Source organism: Scyliorhinus torazame, chromosome 8, assembly GCF_047496885.1.
Source record: "Scyliorhinus torazame isolate Kashiwa2021f chromosome 8, sScyTor2.1, whole genome shotgun sequence".
NCBI classification, from domain to species: Eukaryota; Metazoa; Chordata; class Chondrichthyes; order Carcharhiniformes; family Scyliorhinidae; genus Scyliorhinus; species Scyliorhinus torazame.
In genome coordinates this window covers 21480174-21496268 of record NC_092714.1, presented here as the reverse complement: position 1 = coordinate 21496268, position 16095 = coordinate 21480174, and the positions used below count along the sequence as shown (strand labels likewise).

The 16095-nt window shown below is 47.5% G+C and overlaps 1 protein-coding gene across 2 annotated transcripts in view; it reads left to right on the top strand.

Annotated features, from left to right (window-relative positions):
* The first annotated feature begins 2942 nt into the window (after positions 1 to 2942).
* The window catches only part of cyyr1 (cysteine/tyrosine-rich 1), a 68196-nt gene continuing 55043 nt past the window's right edge, over positions 2943 to 16095 (top strand). Inside the window, exons 1-2 of one of the 2 annotated variants that reach the window (XM_072513152.1) lie at positions 3171 to 3392; positions 4241 to 4343. In XM_072513152.1, coding sequence (XP_072369253.1) covers positions 3329 to 3392; positions 4241 to 4343 — 167 coding nt within the window. In that variant the 5' untranslated portion in view covers positions 3171 to 3328. Of the gene's footprint in view, positions 3393 to 4240; positions 4344 to 16095 lie in introns of both variants that reach the window. The other variant, XM_072513151.1, reaches the window with a different exon arrangement.

Genomic DNA, 16095 nt, shown 5'->3' with positions numbered 1-16095 from the left:
TTTTATGTTGTATCCTGTGGAACAGGGCTATCCTGATCAGGTTGTTGTTTGGTGTGTCTTGCGCAGACTAGCAAATGGGCCAAAGGCCACCACATTTGGACCTGAAAAATGCCCTGTCTACTTCGAATTACTTTCAAAAGGCAAATATTTTTACTTATTAAAATATTTGAAAAGAGGGGAAGCAAGCTGTTTCACACTCGCTGGTTATGCAAGCAGTGTTTTCCACTAACAGTATGCTGCCATCAGTCCAAAAAGACATTTTACCACCACACAATTGAGGAACATCGGGCATCATTCTCCGACCCCCCGCCGGGTTGGAGAATCGCCAAGGGCTACCGGATATTCGGCAGGGGCGGGAATCGGGCCGCGCCGGTTGGCGGGCCCCCCCGCTCGATTCTCCAGCCCGGATGGGCCGAAGTCCCGCCGATAAATTGCCTGTCCCGCCGGCGTAAATTAAAGTACCTATTTACCGGCGGGACAAGGCGGCGCGGGCGGGCTCCGGGGTCCTGGGGGGGGCGCGGGGCGATCTGACCCCAGGGGGTGCCCTCCAGTGGCCTGGCCCGCGATTGGGGCCCACCGATCCGCGGGCGGGCCTGTGCCGTGGGGGCACTCTTTCCCTTCCGCCTCCGCAACGGTCTCCACCATGGCGGAGGTGGAAGAGACTCTCTCCACTGCGCATGCGCGGGAAACTATCAGCGGCCGCTGACGCTCCCGCGCATGCGCCGCCCCGACATGTCATTTCCGCGCCAGCTGGCGGGGCAACAAAGGCCGTTTCTGCCAGCTGGCGGAGCGGAAATCCCTCCGGCGCCGGCCTAGCCCCTCAATGTTGGAGCTCGGCCCCCAAAGATGCGGAGCATTCTGCACCTTTGGGGCGGCGCGATGCCCGTCTGATTGGCGCCGTTTTGGGTGCCAGTCGGCGGACATCGCGCCGTTTGGGGAGAATTTCGCCCATCATATGTGAATTTCAGTGCTGATGCAATGTCAAGTACGTAGGCCATATGTTCCAAAGATTGGTTCATTGAATCAAACAACACATTCCTTTGGTTGTTCGTAACCATAGTCAATGAGCCTGCACTTGCAAAACCGGGGCACGATTCTCCACTCCCGCGACTAAGTGCTCACGCCGTCGTGAACGGCGGCGAGGTTCACGACGGCGCGAAACGGTCCAATCTCGACCGATTCAGGGCCCGAAAATGGGCTAGGATCGGGGCCGCAGGAATCTCGGGGGGGCGTGTCGCGAAAGCAGCGTCGTCAGCGTGTGCCGGGCATTGGCACCGCATAAAAGCGGCGCCGCGTCATCTACCGCGTAACTGGCGTCACCCGCGCATGCGTGGTTGCCGTCCTCCCTGAGGCCGCCCTGCAAGAAGATGTTGGATGGATCTTGTGGGGCACGGAGGACAGGAGGTCCTCCTTCAGAGAGGCCGGCCCGCTGATCGGTGGGCACCGATCGCGGGCCAGACCCCTTTTGAGTCCTACCCCGGTGAAAGAACCCCCCTCGCCCCCCCACAGGCCGCCCCCCCCCCCAGCGTTCCCGCGCTGTTCCCGCCAGCAGCGACCAGGTGTGGATGGCGCCGGCGGGAAGCCGTAGTTTTGGGCAGGCCGCTCGGCCCATCCGGGCTTGAGAATAGCGGGTGTAGCGGAGAATCACCATTTTGGGTGTCCCGGGCGATTCTCCGGCCTGCGCTGCGCAGAACTCGACGGGGCCGTTCTCGCCGCTTGGGTGAATCACGGGAGGGCATCGGACTGGTGTCGCGGGGAAAAATGGTGCGCCAGGCTATTCTCCCAACCGGCGCGGGAGCGGAGAATCGCGCCCAGGGTTCTCCGTTTGGTCACCATTTGAATAATCCTAAATACATTAATAGCTGCACGAACTACCAATTTCAGATAATCAGTCAAGCTCATAGCATAGCTCATTTACATTTACTAGAAACAATATATATTTATACGCTTTAACCCATTCTCTGCAAAAGAAAGGAATATATTCAAGCCTTCCATCTTTTTTGAATTACTCAGGAGGCTGGAGAGCCCATAGTTCCCCATTGCAATGCCATGGCCAATCAGAGTCGGCTTGCTAACTAATCAACACCCTTTTCTGCTGTGGTATAAATTGTTGTCATAGTTTGAAACTTGGCATTCTTGCATTTGTCATGATGAGTGTAAAATGAAAAACTTCAGCAATATTCAATGTTCTGCGTTACCAAGTGACTTTTGAAGATAAAGACTTTGGTTTTCCCAATGTTTAGCTGGAGGCAAATGGACGACAACATGATGATTTAGAGGCAGTAAGCTCATCCAAATTTTGCTGTTTTTCAACTGCACGAAATCTTGCGCAAGTATCAACCTCACGTATGTTGGCTCACGCTCCACGAATGCTGCAGGTTTAAAATTTTCACCCGCATGTTCAAGTCTCGCCATGACCTCGTCCCTCTTTATCTCTGTATCCTCCTCCAATCCCACAACCCTCCAAGAACTCTGCAGTCTTCCAAATTTGGAATCTTGTGCACCCTCCACTTCTTTCATCCCACCACTTGTGGTCAAGCCTTAAGCTCTGGAATTCATTCCCAAACCTTCCCATCCCTTCAACTAGTTCTGGTTTCTACAGACCCTCCTTCAAACTCAACTTTTGATAAAGCTTTTAATCACATATCCTGACATATCTTTCCTTGGTTGTGAATGTTTTTCTTATGAATTACTGTCGATTGTGAAGCATCTTGGGATGTTTGAAAAGCGTTGTAGTTATTGTTGAATACCTACGCTAACTACAAGCGTGATATAAATTGTTGGAAATTGCAGACGATTATAGATTATGATTTGGGTGGAAGGTTTAAATAACTTTTTGTACAGCACACATTAGTCTTTTTCTCCTTTACCAGTAATTTGCTTTAAATACGGGTTTATAGAGCGGCGCCTGCACCACCCAGCTTCCTTCATACCACCCACAGGGCTGTAATCTGAGAATGCAGCACAAGGCAAAGAACACGGAAACCGCAAGCTGACAAAGAGCAACAAGCGAACGGCTTTGGGAATTTTACAGAAATTCGAGCTTAATAGGAGGAAGAAGGAAAATAAATAAAACTACTACTTAAAAATAACGCCAGCAAGCTACCAAGTTCGAAAGACCAGTCATGGAAAATGGCTACGGAAGAATGGAAGAAGATGGAAAGGAAAGGAATGCCCTTTTTCTCTTTTATCGTGGTGGCTCTTAGATCCCACTGGTCAGAACATCTGCTGGAAACGTGCGCCAAGGAGGCACGACCGGCTAAACGGCTCGATAACTTTTTGAAAAAAACGGAGATAAAAAGAGGAAAGAGTTACGAATTGATCGTGAATGGACGTCTTGAGGATTTACAGAAACAGTTACATTCTTGCCTATCTTCTCAATGTATTTTCAGGTGGGAAACAATAACAGTTTAAGAAACTGTATACAGAAATTATGCTTGTCTGAACTTGATCAGTCGAAGAGGGAAGAGCTTTGACAAAAGATCAAAGATGAAACATTTTCAGTTCAGAAATAAATTTTCAAGAGGAACTCAGTGGGACAAACACAATGTTAAATGATGTATGGATATACTGACCCTAAATAATACTTTAAATTTAGACTGAAAAGTATTAAACTTAAATTACTTTGCAAAAACAGATGAGGAAGAACTTCCCTGACAGTGATGTTGCTAACAATGCGCCAGATGAGGTAGCTTTGGAAGTAACAGTAAGTGTATTTAAACCGTAGTTGGACACAATAATGGAATTTCCACTGGAGCAAATAAAGCCAAGGAGGAGATTTAGTGGAAGTTTTGAAAATTGTGAAAGGCTTTCATTTGGTTATGGCGAAATACTTATTCCTCTAGCTTAGGGTCCAACAAGGAGGGGGTCACCAATTTAAAGAAGACTGAGGAGAGATATTGGAATACATTTCTTTTAGCGAAGGGCTGAGTGTGGTGGAATTCTTTGCCACAGGGATGGCTGAGCCAGAGACTATATCCTTCAAGGGAAAAATGGATATTGAAGCAGGAAAATAATGAGATGAGAGCAGGGCAATGCAAAACGTTGGCACAGATACAAAGAACGGGTTGAATGGTCCCCTGCTGTGCTGTAAACTTCTGCAGTTCAAACGGGATAGTTGGAGCGTGAGAGAAATGAACTGTATGCAGTTAATTGGTCTTTTTGTCTTTTTAACGGGTGGGAAACGTTCATGTAGTTTCATGTGTCTTACGTACTGAGAATGTGTTTTTTAATGATCCAGAGTGTTTCTGTGCACAATGTGAAGACTGCATTTCTTCCTACTGCTGCAGAGGTTCCCCTCCATACTGCTGCTCATACTACGCCTACATCGGAAGCGTCTTATCGTAAGTTGTCTAACCAAGTTATTTTGAAAATAGTTCAGGCTCAAATAATACCACAACAATTCTTCCTGCCTTGTGGGCATTCCATTCTTAAAAAGTGCTAAGTTAATTTGAAGAGGGTTTGGAGAACATGGTCAAGACGAATTTCAGAGTTTAAAGCTTTGTCATGAGCAAAACAAAGCCAGAATACTATCGTTGGAAAACAGAAAATTGAGGGAGGTGGAGTACCGTAGGATGGGAAATAATTAAATGTTTTAAAATTCTGAGAGTTATAGATGATTTAGATGTTAAAAAAAAGTTATTTGATTTAGACTGTTAGTGCCCTTTCAATTCCATTTACACTGATAAAAACAAGTTCAGATCTGCATGTACCTTCTCATTACTTAGTCTAATGTCTGTAATCTCCTTTCCAATCTTCTGTTAGATTGTAGAGTTATTTTGGCAGAGTTGGTAGCACTGTTTTAAGTAAGAAACCCCACTTTGGACTTGAATTTACAATCCAGGCCAATTCTTCAGTATTAGTATTGTAGGAGCACTTATAATAATAATAATCTTTATTGTCACAAGTAGGCTTACATTGCAATGAAGTTACTGTGAAAAGCCCTTAGTCGCCGCATTCCGGCGACTGTTCAGGTACACAGAGGGAGAATTCAGAATGTCCAAATTATCTAGCAGCACGTCTTTCGGGACTAGTGTGTGGAAACAGGAGCACCCAGAGGAAACCCACACAGACACAGGGAGAACGTACAGACAGTGACCCAGCCGGGAATTGAACCTGGGACTCTGGCATTGTGAAGCCACAGTGCAAAACACTGTGCTACCGTGCTGCCACAGTATTGCTGGAGCTACTGAACTGTAGATAAAAATGTTAAGCCACTCTCATCATCCTCTGATACCATGTGAAGTAGAGTGTGGAAAACACTTTGTGATATTCTAGGATGTATAAGGTTCTATATAAATACAGTTCCTTTCTTCCTGTGACTCCTCTCTAACTTCATTTGAAGGTCGTCAGGGGCCCAACGAATCTCATCAAAAATCTATATAAAATTAGAAAAAATTGTTTTGATTACGAGTCAAATTCACTTCTTGTGTTTGAAATATGGACAAGGGGAAGAACTGTTAAATTAAATATGCCAGTTATTATTATTGTGACATGAAGGAATAACCATCAAGGCTCATATAATGTTGATTAATGTTGACACATTTTAACAGGTCAGCTTTCAGGATACACACATCAGGAATATGAGGTTGTCACATTAAAGTCAGCAACTTGCTGCAACACTGCACTTTCTTTTTTTGGTTATTTTACCCTATTTAACTTTTGAAAAAATTGTTCTTCGGGTGCAAACAATATGAACTTACGAACATACTTGAAAGCAGGCTGTAGGCCTTCATCTTCAAAATCAATTATTATACAGGTTAGTGGCTTTCTGGAAGAAAAGACGGATATCTATCACACAGCCCTTATCACCTACACAATAGTGAGACTGCTGAAGGAGCATGCTGAAGAGTGTTTTCCATTCTTAGTGCCTGAGATTCTTAAGGATAAAACATTCAATATAGTGCTCGATTGAGAACATATCCCTGCTAACATGACAAATAGTAACAAAAGATCGGGCAGGAAACATTATAACAGGAATAGAGTCCAGATTTTGCAGTGAGCTGCAGGATATTGCTCTAAGCTATTGCCTTCCATGGAGTTCACATAAATCAAGGCCTTAGCCAGATTGCCGAATGTCTTTACAGAGTTGTCGGATACCACCCTCAGTGTTTCAGGATAAAACAGGGAATAACTCACTCCAATAGCCTTCAGTCGCTTTTTAACTTCATCAAAGTCTCTACACTTCTGTTGCATCACTGCTGAGAAATCTTGGAAGAAAAAGACCCTCGTCCCTGCATAAAGCCAGATTCCATCACACCTCGCCGCTTCCAATACTGTTTAGCCATCTCTGAAGTTAAGAAAACAAATAATTATGGGCTGGGGACGTTGATTATCCCCAAGTCTAAATGACAGAACACAATGTGCCCGTTCCAACTTAATACGCCCAGCTTTCATATATAAGAACATAAGAACTAGGAGCAGGAGTAGGCCATCTGACCCCTCGAGCCTGTTCCGCCATTCAATGAGATCATTGCTGATCTCTTGTTGACTCAGCTCCACTTTCCGGCCCGAACACCATAACCCTTAATCCCTTTATTCTTCAAAAAACTATCTATCTTTATCTTAAAAACATTTAATGAAGGAGCCTCTACTGCTTCACTGGGCAAGGAATTCCATAGATTCACAACCCTTTGGGTGAAGAAGTTCCTTCTAAACTCAGTCCTAAATCTACATCTCCTTATTTTGAGGCTATGCCCCCTAGTTCTGCTTTCACCCGCCAGTGGAAACAACCTGCCCGCATCTATCCTATCTATTCCCTTCATAATTTTTTATGTTTCTATAAGATCCCCCCTCATCCTTCTAAATTCCAATGAGTACAGTCCCAGTCTACTCAACCTCTCCTCGTAATCCAACCCCTTCAGCTGTGGGATTAACCTAGTGAATCTCCTCTGCACACCCTCCAGTGCCAGTACGTCCTTTCTCACGTAAGGAGACCAAAACTGAACACAATACTCCAGGTGTGGCCTCACTAACACTTTATACAATTGCAGCATAAACTCCCTAGTCTTAAACTCCATCCCTCTAGCAATGAAGGACAATACTCAATTTGCCTTCTTAATCACCTGTTGCACCTGTAAACCAACTTTTTGCCACTCGTGCACTAGCACACCCAGGTCTCTCTGCATAGCAGCATGTTTTAATATTTTATCATTAAAATAATAATCCCTTTTGCTGTTATTCCTACCAAAATGGATAACCTCACATTTGTCAACATTGTATTCCATCTGCCAGACCCTAGCCCATTCACTTAGCCTATCCAAATCCCTCTGTAGACTTTCAGTATCCTCTGCACTTTTTGCTTTACCACTCATCTTAGTGTCGTCTGCAAACTTGGACACATTGCCCTTGGTCCCCAACTCCAAATCATCTATGTAAATTGTGAACAGTTGTGGGCCCAACACTGATCCCTGAGGGACACCACTAGCTACTGATTGCCAACCAGAGAAACACCCATTAATCCCCACTCTTTGCTTTCTATTAATTAACCAATCCTCTATCCACGCTACTACTTTCCCCTTAATGCCATGCATCTTTATCTTATGCAGCAACCTTTTGTGTGGCACATTGTCAAAGGCTTTCTGGAAATCCAGATATACCACATCCATTAGCTCCCCGTTATCTACCGCACTGGTAATGTCCTCAAAAAATTCCACTAAATTAGTTAGGCACGACCTGCCCTTGATGAACCCATGCTGCGTCAGCCCAATGGGACAATTTCCATCGAGATGCCTCGCTATTTCTTCCTTGATGATAGATTCCAGCATCTTCCATCCTACCGAAGTTAAGCTCACTGGCCTATAATTACCCGCTTTCTGCCTACCTCCTTTTTTAAACAGTGGTGTCATGTTTGCTAATTTCCAATCCGCCGGGACCACCCCAGTCTAGTGAATTTTGGTAAATTATCACTGGTGCATTTGCAATTTCCCTAGCCATCTCTTTTAGCACTCTGGGATGCATTCCATCAGGGCCAGGAGACTTGTCTACCTTTAGCCCCATTAGCTTGTCCATCACTACCTCCTTAGTGATAACAATCCTCTCAAGGTCCTCACCTGTCATAGCCTCATTTCTATCAGTCACTGGCATGTTATTTGTGTCTTCCACTGTGAAGACCGACCCCAAAAACCTGTTCAGTTCCTCAGCCATTTCCTCCTCTCCCATCATTAAATCTCCCTTCTCATCCTCTAAAGGACCAATATTTACCTTTGTCACTCTTTTTTTGTTTTATATATTTGTAGAAACTTTTACGATCTGTTTTTATGTTCTGAGCAAATTTACTCTCATAATCTATCTTACTCTTCTTTATAGCTTTTTTAGTAGCTTTCTGTTGCCCCTTAAAGATTTCCCAGTCCGCTAGTCTCCCACTCATCTTTGCCACTTTGTATGCTTGTATAACTATGGAATCCAGGTTAAGAAAATGTAGCAGCCAGCTCTCAAAGAATTTAATAGGAAGCTTATCCTCCACTTTTTCTGGCAAACCGACGACCTGGACATTTTTCTACTCGGTTCTCCAGATCCCCCAGGATTTCTGACATACTAGTTAATTGGTTTTCCAAGGTTTGCAAGTGGGCCTCAGCTGAAGAAGTTGCATTTTGGAGGTCAGGATTCTCTACCCTGTTTCATCGAGCCTTTTGTTAATATTCTGCAGCTCACTCTCATGAGCACTAATATTCTGTGCAAACAATGTTTATTGTCAATGACTTCCGGGTGCGGCGATGACCAGCTGAGTCGCACGTTTCGGCAGCTCCCGGTGAAACGGACTTTTGGGCTCTTGATAGGAGGCCCAACGGCAATTTTGACGGCTAAAAACACTGTGCGGTAAACCAGAAGGGAATCCCCCCTGGATACGGATGAAAAAAGGAGGAGAAACTGGCCGGATGGCAGTGGATCCTTTAGAACAGCGGCAAGGAAGGCAAGCAAAAACCAAGATGGCGTCGGAAGGTGGCAGTTTAACATGAGGCCCTGAACAACAAGAGTTCTTGAAATGCTGTGTGGAAGAGCTCAAAAAGGAAATGAAGAAAGAGCTGTTGGCCCCGATACTACAGGCGATCGAAGGGGTAAAGGAGGAACAAAAGACCCAGGAGCGGGAGCTTCGGGTCGTGAAGGCAAAGGCAGCCGAGAATGAGGACGACATACAGGGCCTGGTGGTGAAGACGGAGACGCATGAGGCACATCAGAGACGATGTGTGGAAAGGTTGGAGGCACTGGAGAACAACGCAAGGAGGAACAACCTGAGGATTCTTGGTCTTCCTGAAGGTGCGGAGGGAGCGGACGTCGGGGCATATGTGAGCACAATGCTGCACTCGTTAATGGGAGCGGAGGCCCCGGTGGGTCCGTTGGAGGTGGAGGGAGCATACCGACTGATGGCGCGAGGACCGAGAGCAGGAGAAATTCCCAGAGCCATAGTGGTGAGATTCCTCCGTTTTAAGGATAGAGAAATGGTCCTTAGATGGGCAAAGAAAACTCGGAGCAGTAAATGGGAGAACGCGGTGATCCGCGTTTATCAAGACTGGAGTGCGGAGGTGGCGAGAAGGAGGGCGAGCTTTATTCGGGCCAAGGCGGTGCTTCATAAAAAGAAGATAAAATTTGGAATGCTGCAACCGGCAAGACTGTGGGTCACATATCGAGGGAGGCACCACTACTTTGAGACGGCGGATGAAGCGTGGACTTTTATTGTGGAAGAAAAACTGGAATGAGCGGGTTATTAAAAAGAACGTTTGAACAAAGTGGTGGGGCGAATGTGGGGGGCGAAGAGGGGGGTTAAAAAGGGGGGAAAGAGGAGTTTTATGTACTAATCCTGCGATGTGGTAACTTTTCTCTCTTCCACAGGTGGTGATGGGGGGAGGAGGGGAGGTGGAGGAGATGGGCCGTTGGCCATTGGGGGCGGGGCAAAGGGAGAAGCGCGGGCTTGGTTCCCGTGCTATGATAATCATGGCGGGAATAGAGAAGCAGGAAGGAGGGGGCGTCGCACGGTGCGAGCCGAGGTCACGGGGGGAAGCCGAGGTTGGCCAGAGTTTGCTGACTTCTGGGAGCAACATGGGGGGAGTAATTACGCTAGCAGGAGATCTAGCGGGGGGGGGGGGGGGGGTGGGAGGGGGGAATTACTGGGTTGCTGCTGCTGGGGAGAGGGGGGAGCTGGTATGGGAGGGGATGGGCGGGGGGGCACCGCCTGGGGGAGATACAGCTGCGTGGGAACCGGGTGAGGAGCTGGAAAAAGGGGATGGTTAATCGACAAGGGGGGGGTAGGAAGCCCCCCAACCCGGCTGATCACGTGGAACGTGAGAGGACTGAACGGGCCGATAAAGAGGGCACGGGTACTCGCACACCTTAAGAAACTTAAGGCAGATGTGGTTATGTTACAGGAAACGCACCTGAAACTGATAGACCAGGTTAGGCTACGCAAAGGATGGGTGGGGCAGGTGTTCCATTCGGGGCTAGATGCGAAAAACAGGGGGGTGGCTATATTAGTGGGGAAGCGGGTAATGTTCGAGGCAAAGACTATAGTGGCGGATAACGGGGGCAGATACGTGATGGTGAGTGGCAAACTACAGGGGGAGACGGTGGTTTTGGTAAACGTATATGCCCCGAACTGGGATGATGCCAATTTTATGAGGCGGATGCTAGGACGCATTCCAGACCTAGAGATGGGAAAGCTGATAATGGGGGGAGATTTTAATACGGTGTTGGAACCAGGGCTGGATATGTCGAAGTCCAGGACTGGAAGGAGGCCGGCAGCAGCCAAGGTACTTAAAGATTTTATGGAGCAGATGGGAGGTGTAGACCCGTGGAGATTTAGCAAACCTAGGAGTAAGGAGTTCTCGTTTTTCTCCTATGTCCATAAAGTCTACTCGCGAATAGACTTTTTTGTGCTGGGAAGGGCGTTGATCCCGAAGGTGAGGGGAACGGCGTATACGACTATAGCCATTTCGGATCACGCTCCACACTGGGTAGACTTGGAGATAGGGGAGGAAACAGGAGGGCACCCACCCTGGAGAATGGACATGGGACTAATGGCAGATGAGGGTGTGTGTCTAAGGGTGAGGGGGTGCATTGAAAAGTACTTGGAACTCAATGATAATGGGGAGGTCCAGGTGGGAGTGGTCTGGGAGGCGTTGAAGGCGGTGGTTAGAGGGGAGCTGATATCAATAAGGGCACATAAAGCGAAGCAGGAGAGTAAGGAACGGGAGCGGTTGCTGCAAGAACTTTTGAGGGTGGACAGACAATATGCGGAGGCACCGGAGGAGGGACTGTACAGGGAAAGGCAAAGGCTACATGTAGAATTTGACTTGCTGACTACGGGCACTGCAGAGGCACAATGGAAGAAGGCACAGGGTGTACAGTACGAATATGGGGAGAAGGCGAGCAGGTTGCTGGCACACCAATTGAGGAAAAGGGGAGCAGCGAGGGAAATAGGGGGAGTGAGGGATGAGGAAGGAGAGATGGAGCGGGGAGCGGAGAGAGTGAATGGAGTGTTCAAGACATTTTATAAAAAATTATATGAAGCTCAATCCCCGGACGGGAGGGAGAGAATGATGGGCTTCTTGGATCGGCTGGAATTTCCCAAGGTGGAAGAGCAGGAAAGGGTGGGACTGAGAGCACAGATCGAGGTAGAAGAAGTGGTGAAAGGAATTAGGAGCATGCAGGCGGGAAAGGCCCCGGGACCGGATGGATTCCCAGTCGAATTCTATAGAAAATATGTGGACTTGCTCGCCCCAGTATTGACGAGGACCTTTAATGAGGCAAAGGAAAGGGGACAACTGCCCCCGACTATGTCTGAAGCAACGATATCACTTCTCTTAAAGAAGGAAAAGGACCCGCTACAATGCGGGTCCTATAGACTTATTTCCCTCCTAAATGTAGATGCCAAGATCCTGGCCAAGGTAATGGCAATGAGAATAGAGGAATGTGTCCCGGGGGTGGTCTACGAGGACCAAACTGGGTTTGTGAAGGGGAGACAGCTGAACACGAATATACGGAGGCTGTTAGGGGTAATGATGATGGCCCCACCAGAGGGGGAAACGGAGATAGTAGTGGCGATGGATGCCGAGAAAGCATTTGATAGAGTGGAGTGGGATTATTTGTGGGAGGTGTTGAGGAGATTTGGTTTTGGAGAGGGGTATGTTAGATGGGTGCAGATGTTGTATAGGGCCCCGATGGCGAGCGTGGTCACGAACGGACAGGGATCTGCATATTTTCGGCTCCATTGAGGGACAAGGCAGGGATGCCCTCTGTCCCCATTATTGTTTGCACTGGCGATTGAGCCCCTGGCGATAGCGTTGAGGGGTTCCAAGAAGTGGAGGGGAGTACTTAGAGGAGGAGAAGAACACCGGGTATCTTTGTATGCGGACGATTTGCTACTATACGTGGCAGACCCGGCGGAGGGGATGCCAGAAATAATGCGGATACTTGGGGAGTTTGGGGATTTTTCAGGGTATAAATTGAACATGGGGAAAAGTGAGTTGTTTGTGGTGCATCCAGGGGAGCAGAGTAGAGAAATAGAGGACCTACCGTTGAGGAAGGTAACAAGGGACTTTCGTTACCTGGGGATCCAGATAGCCAAGAATTGGGGCACATTGCATAGGTTAAATTTAACGCGGTTGGTGGAACAAATGGAGGAGGATTTCAAGAGATGGGATATGGTATCCCTGTCACTGGCAGGGAGGGTGCAGGCGGTTAAGATGGTGGTCCTCCCGAGATTCCTCTTTGTGTTTCAGTGCCTCCCGGTGGTGATCACGAAGGCTTTTTTTAAAAGGATTGAAAAGAGCATCATGGGTTTTGTGTGGGCCGGGAAGACGCCGAGAGTGAGGAAGGGATTCTTACAGCGTAGCAGGGATAGGGGGGGGCTGGCACTAACGAGCCTAAGTGAGTATTATTGGGCCGCTAATATTTCAATGGTGAGTAAGTGGATGGGAGAGGAGGAGGGAGCGGCGTGGAAGAGATTAGAGAGGGCGTCCTGTAGGGGGACTAGCCTACAGGCTATGGTGACAGCCCCATTGCCGTTCTCACCGAGGAACTACACCACAAGCCCGGTGGTGGTGGCTACACTGAAGATTTGGGGACAGTGGAGACGGCATAGGGGAAAGACTGGAGCCTTGGAGGGGTCCCCGATAAGAAACAACCATAGGTTTGCCCCGGGGGGAATGGATGGGGGATATGGAGTGTGGCAAAGAGCAGGAATAACGCAACTGAAAGATCTGTTTGTGGATGGGATGTTCGCGAGTCTGGGAGCGCTGACCGAGAAATATGGGTTGCCCCAAGTCAATGCATTCAGGTATATGCAACTGAGGGCTTTTGCGAGGCAACAGGTGAGGGAATTCCCGCAGCTCCCGACACAAGAGGTGCAGGACAGAGTGATCACAAAGACATGGGTGGGGGATGGTAAGGTGTCAGATATATATAGGGAAATGAGGGACGAAGGGGAGACTATGGTAGATGAACTAAAAGGGAAATGGGAAGAAGAGCTGGGGGAGGAGATCGAGGAGGGTCTGTGGGCAGATGCCCTAAGCAGGGTAAACTCGTCATCCTCGTGTGCCAGGCTAAGCCTGATTCAGTTTAAGGTATTACACAGGGCGCATATGACTGGAGCACGGCTCAGTAAATTTTTTGGGGTGGAGGATAGGTGTGTGAGGTGCTCGAGAAGCCCAGCGAATCATACCCATATGTTTTGGTTATGCCCGGCACTACAGGGGTTTTGGATGGGGGTGACAAAGGTGCTTTCAAAAGTAGTGGGGGTCCGGGTCGAACCAAGCTGGGGGTTGGCTATATTTGGGGTTGCACAAGAGCCGGGAGTGCAGGAGGCGAGAGAGGCCGATGTTTTGGCCTTTGCGTCCCTAGTAGCCGGGCGCAGGATATTGTTAATGTGGAAAGAAGCCAAGCCCCCGGGGGTGGAGACCTGGATAAATGACATGGCAGTGTTTATAAAGCTAGAGCGGATTAAGTTCGTTCTAAGGGGGTCGGCTCAAGGGTTCACCAGGCGGTGGCAACCGTTCGTCGAATACCTCGCAGAAAGATAGATGGAATGGAAAAAAGAAGGCAGCAGCAGCAGCCCAGGATCGGGGTGGGGGGGGGGGGGGGGGATGGGGGGGGGGGGGGGGGAGGAGGAACCAGAAGGACTCTCAGGGTTGTTAATATATACTGTATAATATGTATAGGTCGTTGCGACAGATAATTATATATTGGACTGTTAAATTATATTTTTGGAGAGTGTTACTTGTGATAAGGCAGTTGCCAATTAGGGTTAGTTTTCATTTTTGTTATTTATTATTTATTCATTTTTTGTTTACAAAATAGGTCATTGTTATTTGTGTTGTTATAATATTGTGTAAAGGGTGCACAATGTACTGTGTTGGTTGACCAAAAAATTTTCAATAAAATATTTATTAAAAAAAAAACAATGTTTATTGTCAATGACTTTTATTGTCAATGACGTTAATGAAGTTCGGAGTGTAATGCCAGAGCCCACGAAAACGCCGCTATTCCCAAGCCTGCATCACATGATCCTCCTGGTGTTGCTTTTGATTGACAGTATTTAACTGATATTTGAATGGCTGCATATTTATGTTGTGTATTTGAAGTAGCTCATTGACTGTATTTAAATGTATGTGTGACTGTGTGCTTGAGTGAACATGTGTTTGTGAATCTGAGTGGCTGTGAGCTTGAGTGGCTATGTGCATTGTATGTTTAAGTAGCTGTTTCCGATTTATGTGTAATGCTGTGCTTGAATGGGTGAATGGTTAACTAGCCGTGTATTTGACTGGCTAAATGTTTGAATAGCTGCACATGTTGGTTGCATTTCTGAATGGTTATCTGTTTGAATGTGTTAACGTGCGTGTGCACTTCAGCGGTTGTGCATTTCAATAATGTTTATGATTGATTGTTTCTGCAGTGTACATTTAAAATGTGATTTGGTTGAATGGTACTTCCATTCCATTGGTTGAATGATCTCTCCTTTAAATTAATGGCCTTTACACTATTTCTAGTAGGATGTGGTCATCAAATATAATGTAAAACATTCCAAAAAAAGAGCAAATGGTTCTCCCTGCTATCCTGGCCAACATTGCACTATGACTGTTTCTACGAAAAATTGATTAATTGGTCATCCATCTCATATTTGTTTTTGAGATATAACTGTGCCACAGGGGCAGAAATTCCGTAAGGCTGTTACAGACATAGAGGCTGTCCTAGTATATGTCTGCTGGGCTGGGGAAGGAATCTGGGTGCTCAACTATATATGCAATAGCCGCAAGCTCTGCTGCCTGCGCGCCTAAGTGTCCGGGTAGTTTCAACGATATTTCCTCAAGGGCGCGTCCCTGCGCGTCCTCGACATAGATCCTGCAACCTGTATTGCGCTTCCCATCCAAGACTGTGGAAGATCCATCCACATAAATCTTAATGGGCTCACACGTGTCCGTGTGCGGGGGGCTCTGGGTTGAACTATCTATCTTTCTGGGGGGTGTTTTAGCGATAAAGGGGCATGTGTTGTGGTGTGGAGAGATAATCTCACATTCATGGGGGGGTTCCGGGGTACTATAAATTGTCGGCTAAGTAGGTGTGTGTCTTTGTCCTTTTCACAGTGATGTCCCATCCCTGCAAGAGAAGGGTCCATCTGGCTGCTCTTATTTGGCTTACTGTACCGTGCTTGGGTCGTCCGTCCAGTAAAAGTTGGGTGGGGGTGTGTTCGGTCAGAATTGTGATGGGGTTCAGTCCGGTAATATATGAAAAGTACTGGACTGCCCAGAAAACTGCGAGTAGGTGCCTCTCACAGGCTGGAAATCTGTGCTCCACAGCATCTAAAAGTCGGGAGGCGTAAGCTACGGGCCTTAACTGGTCGTGCCATTCCTGGAGGAGCACGGCTGAAAGGGTGCGGTCTGTGGTTGCTACCTCTATGGCGTAAGGGGAAGCGGATCTGGAACTTGTAGTGCGGGGGCTGCTATGAGTGCCTGTTTTAAAGAGTCCACGGCATCCGTATGCTGCGGAAGCCATTCCCAGGAGGCTCCTTTCTTTAGGAGGTCTGAGAGGGGCGCTGCCTTGCTGGCGAAACCATCAATGTGGTTTCGGCAGCAGCCAACCAGTCCTAAAAACGACCGGAGGGCTGAA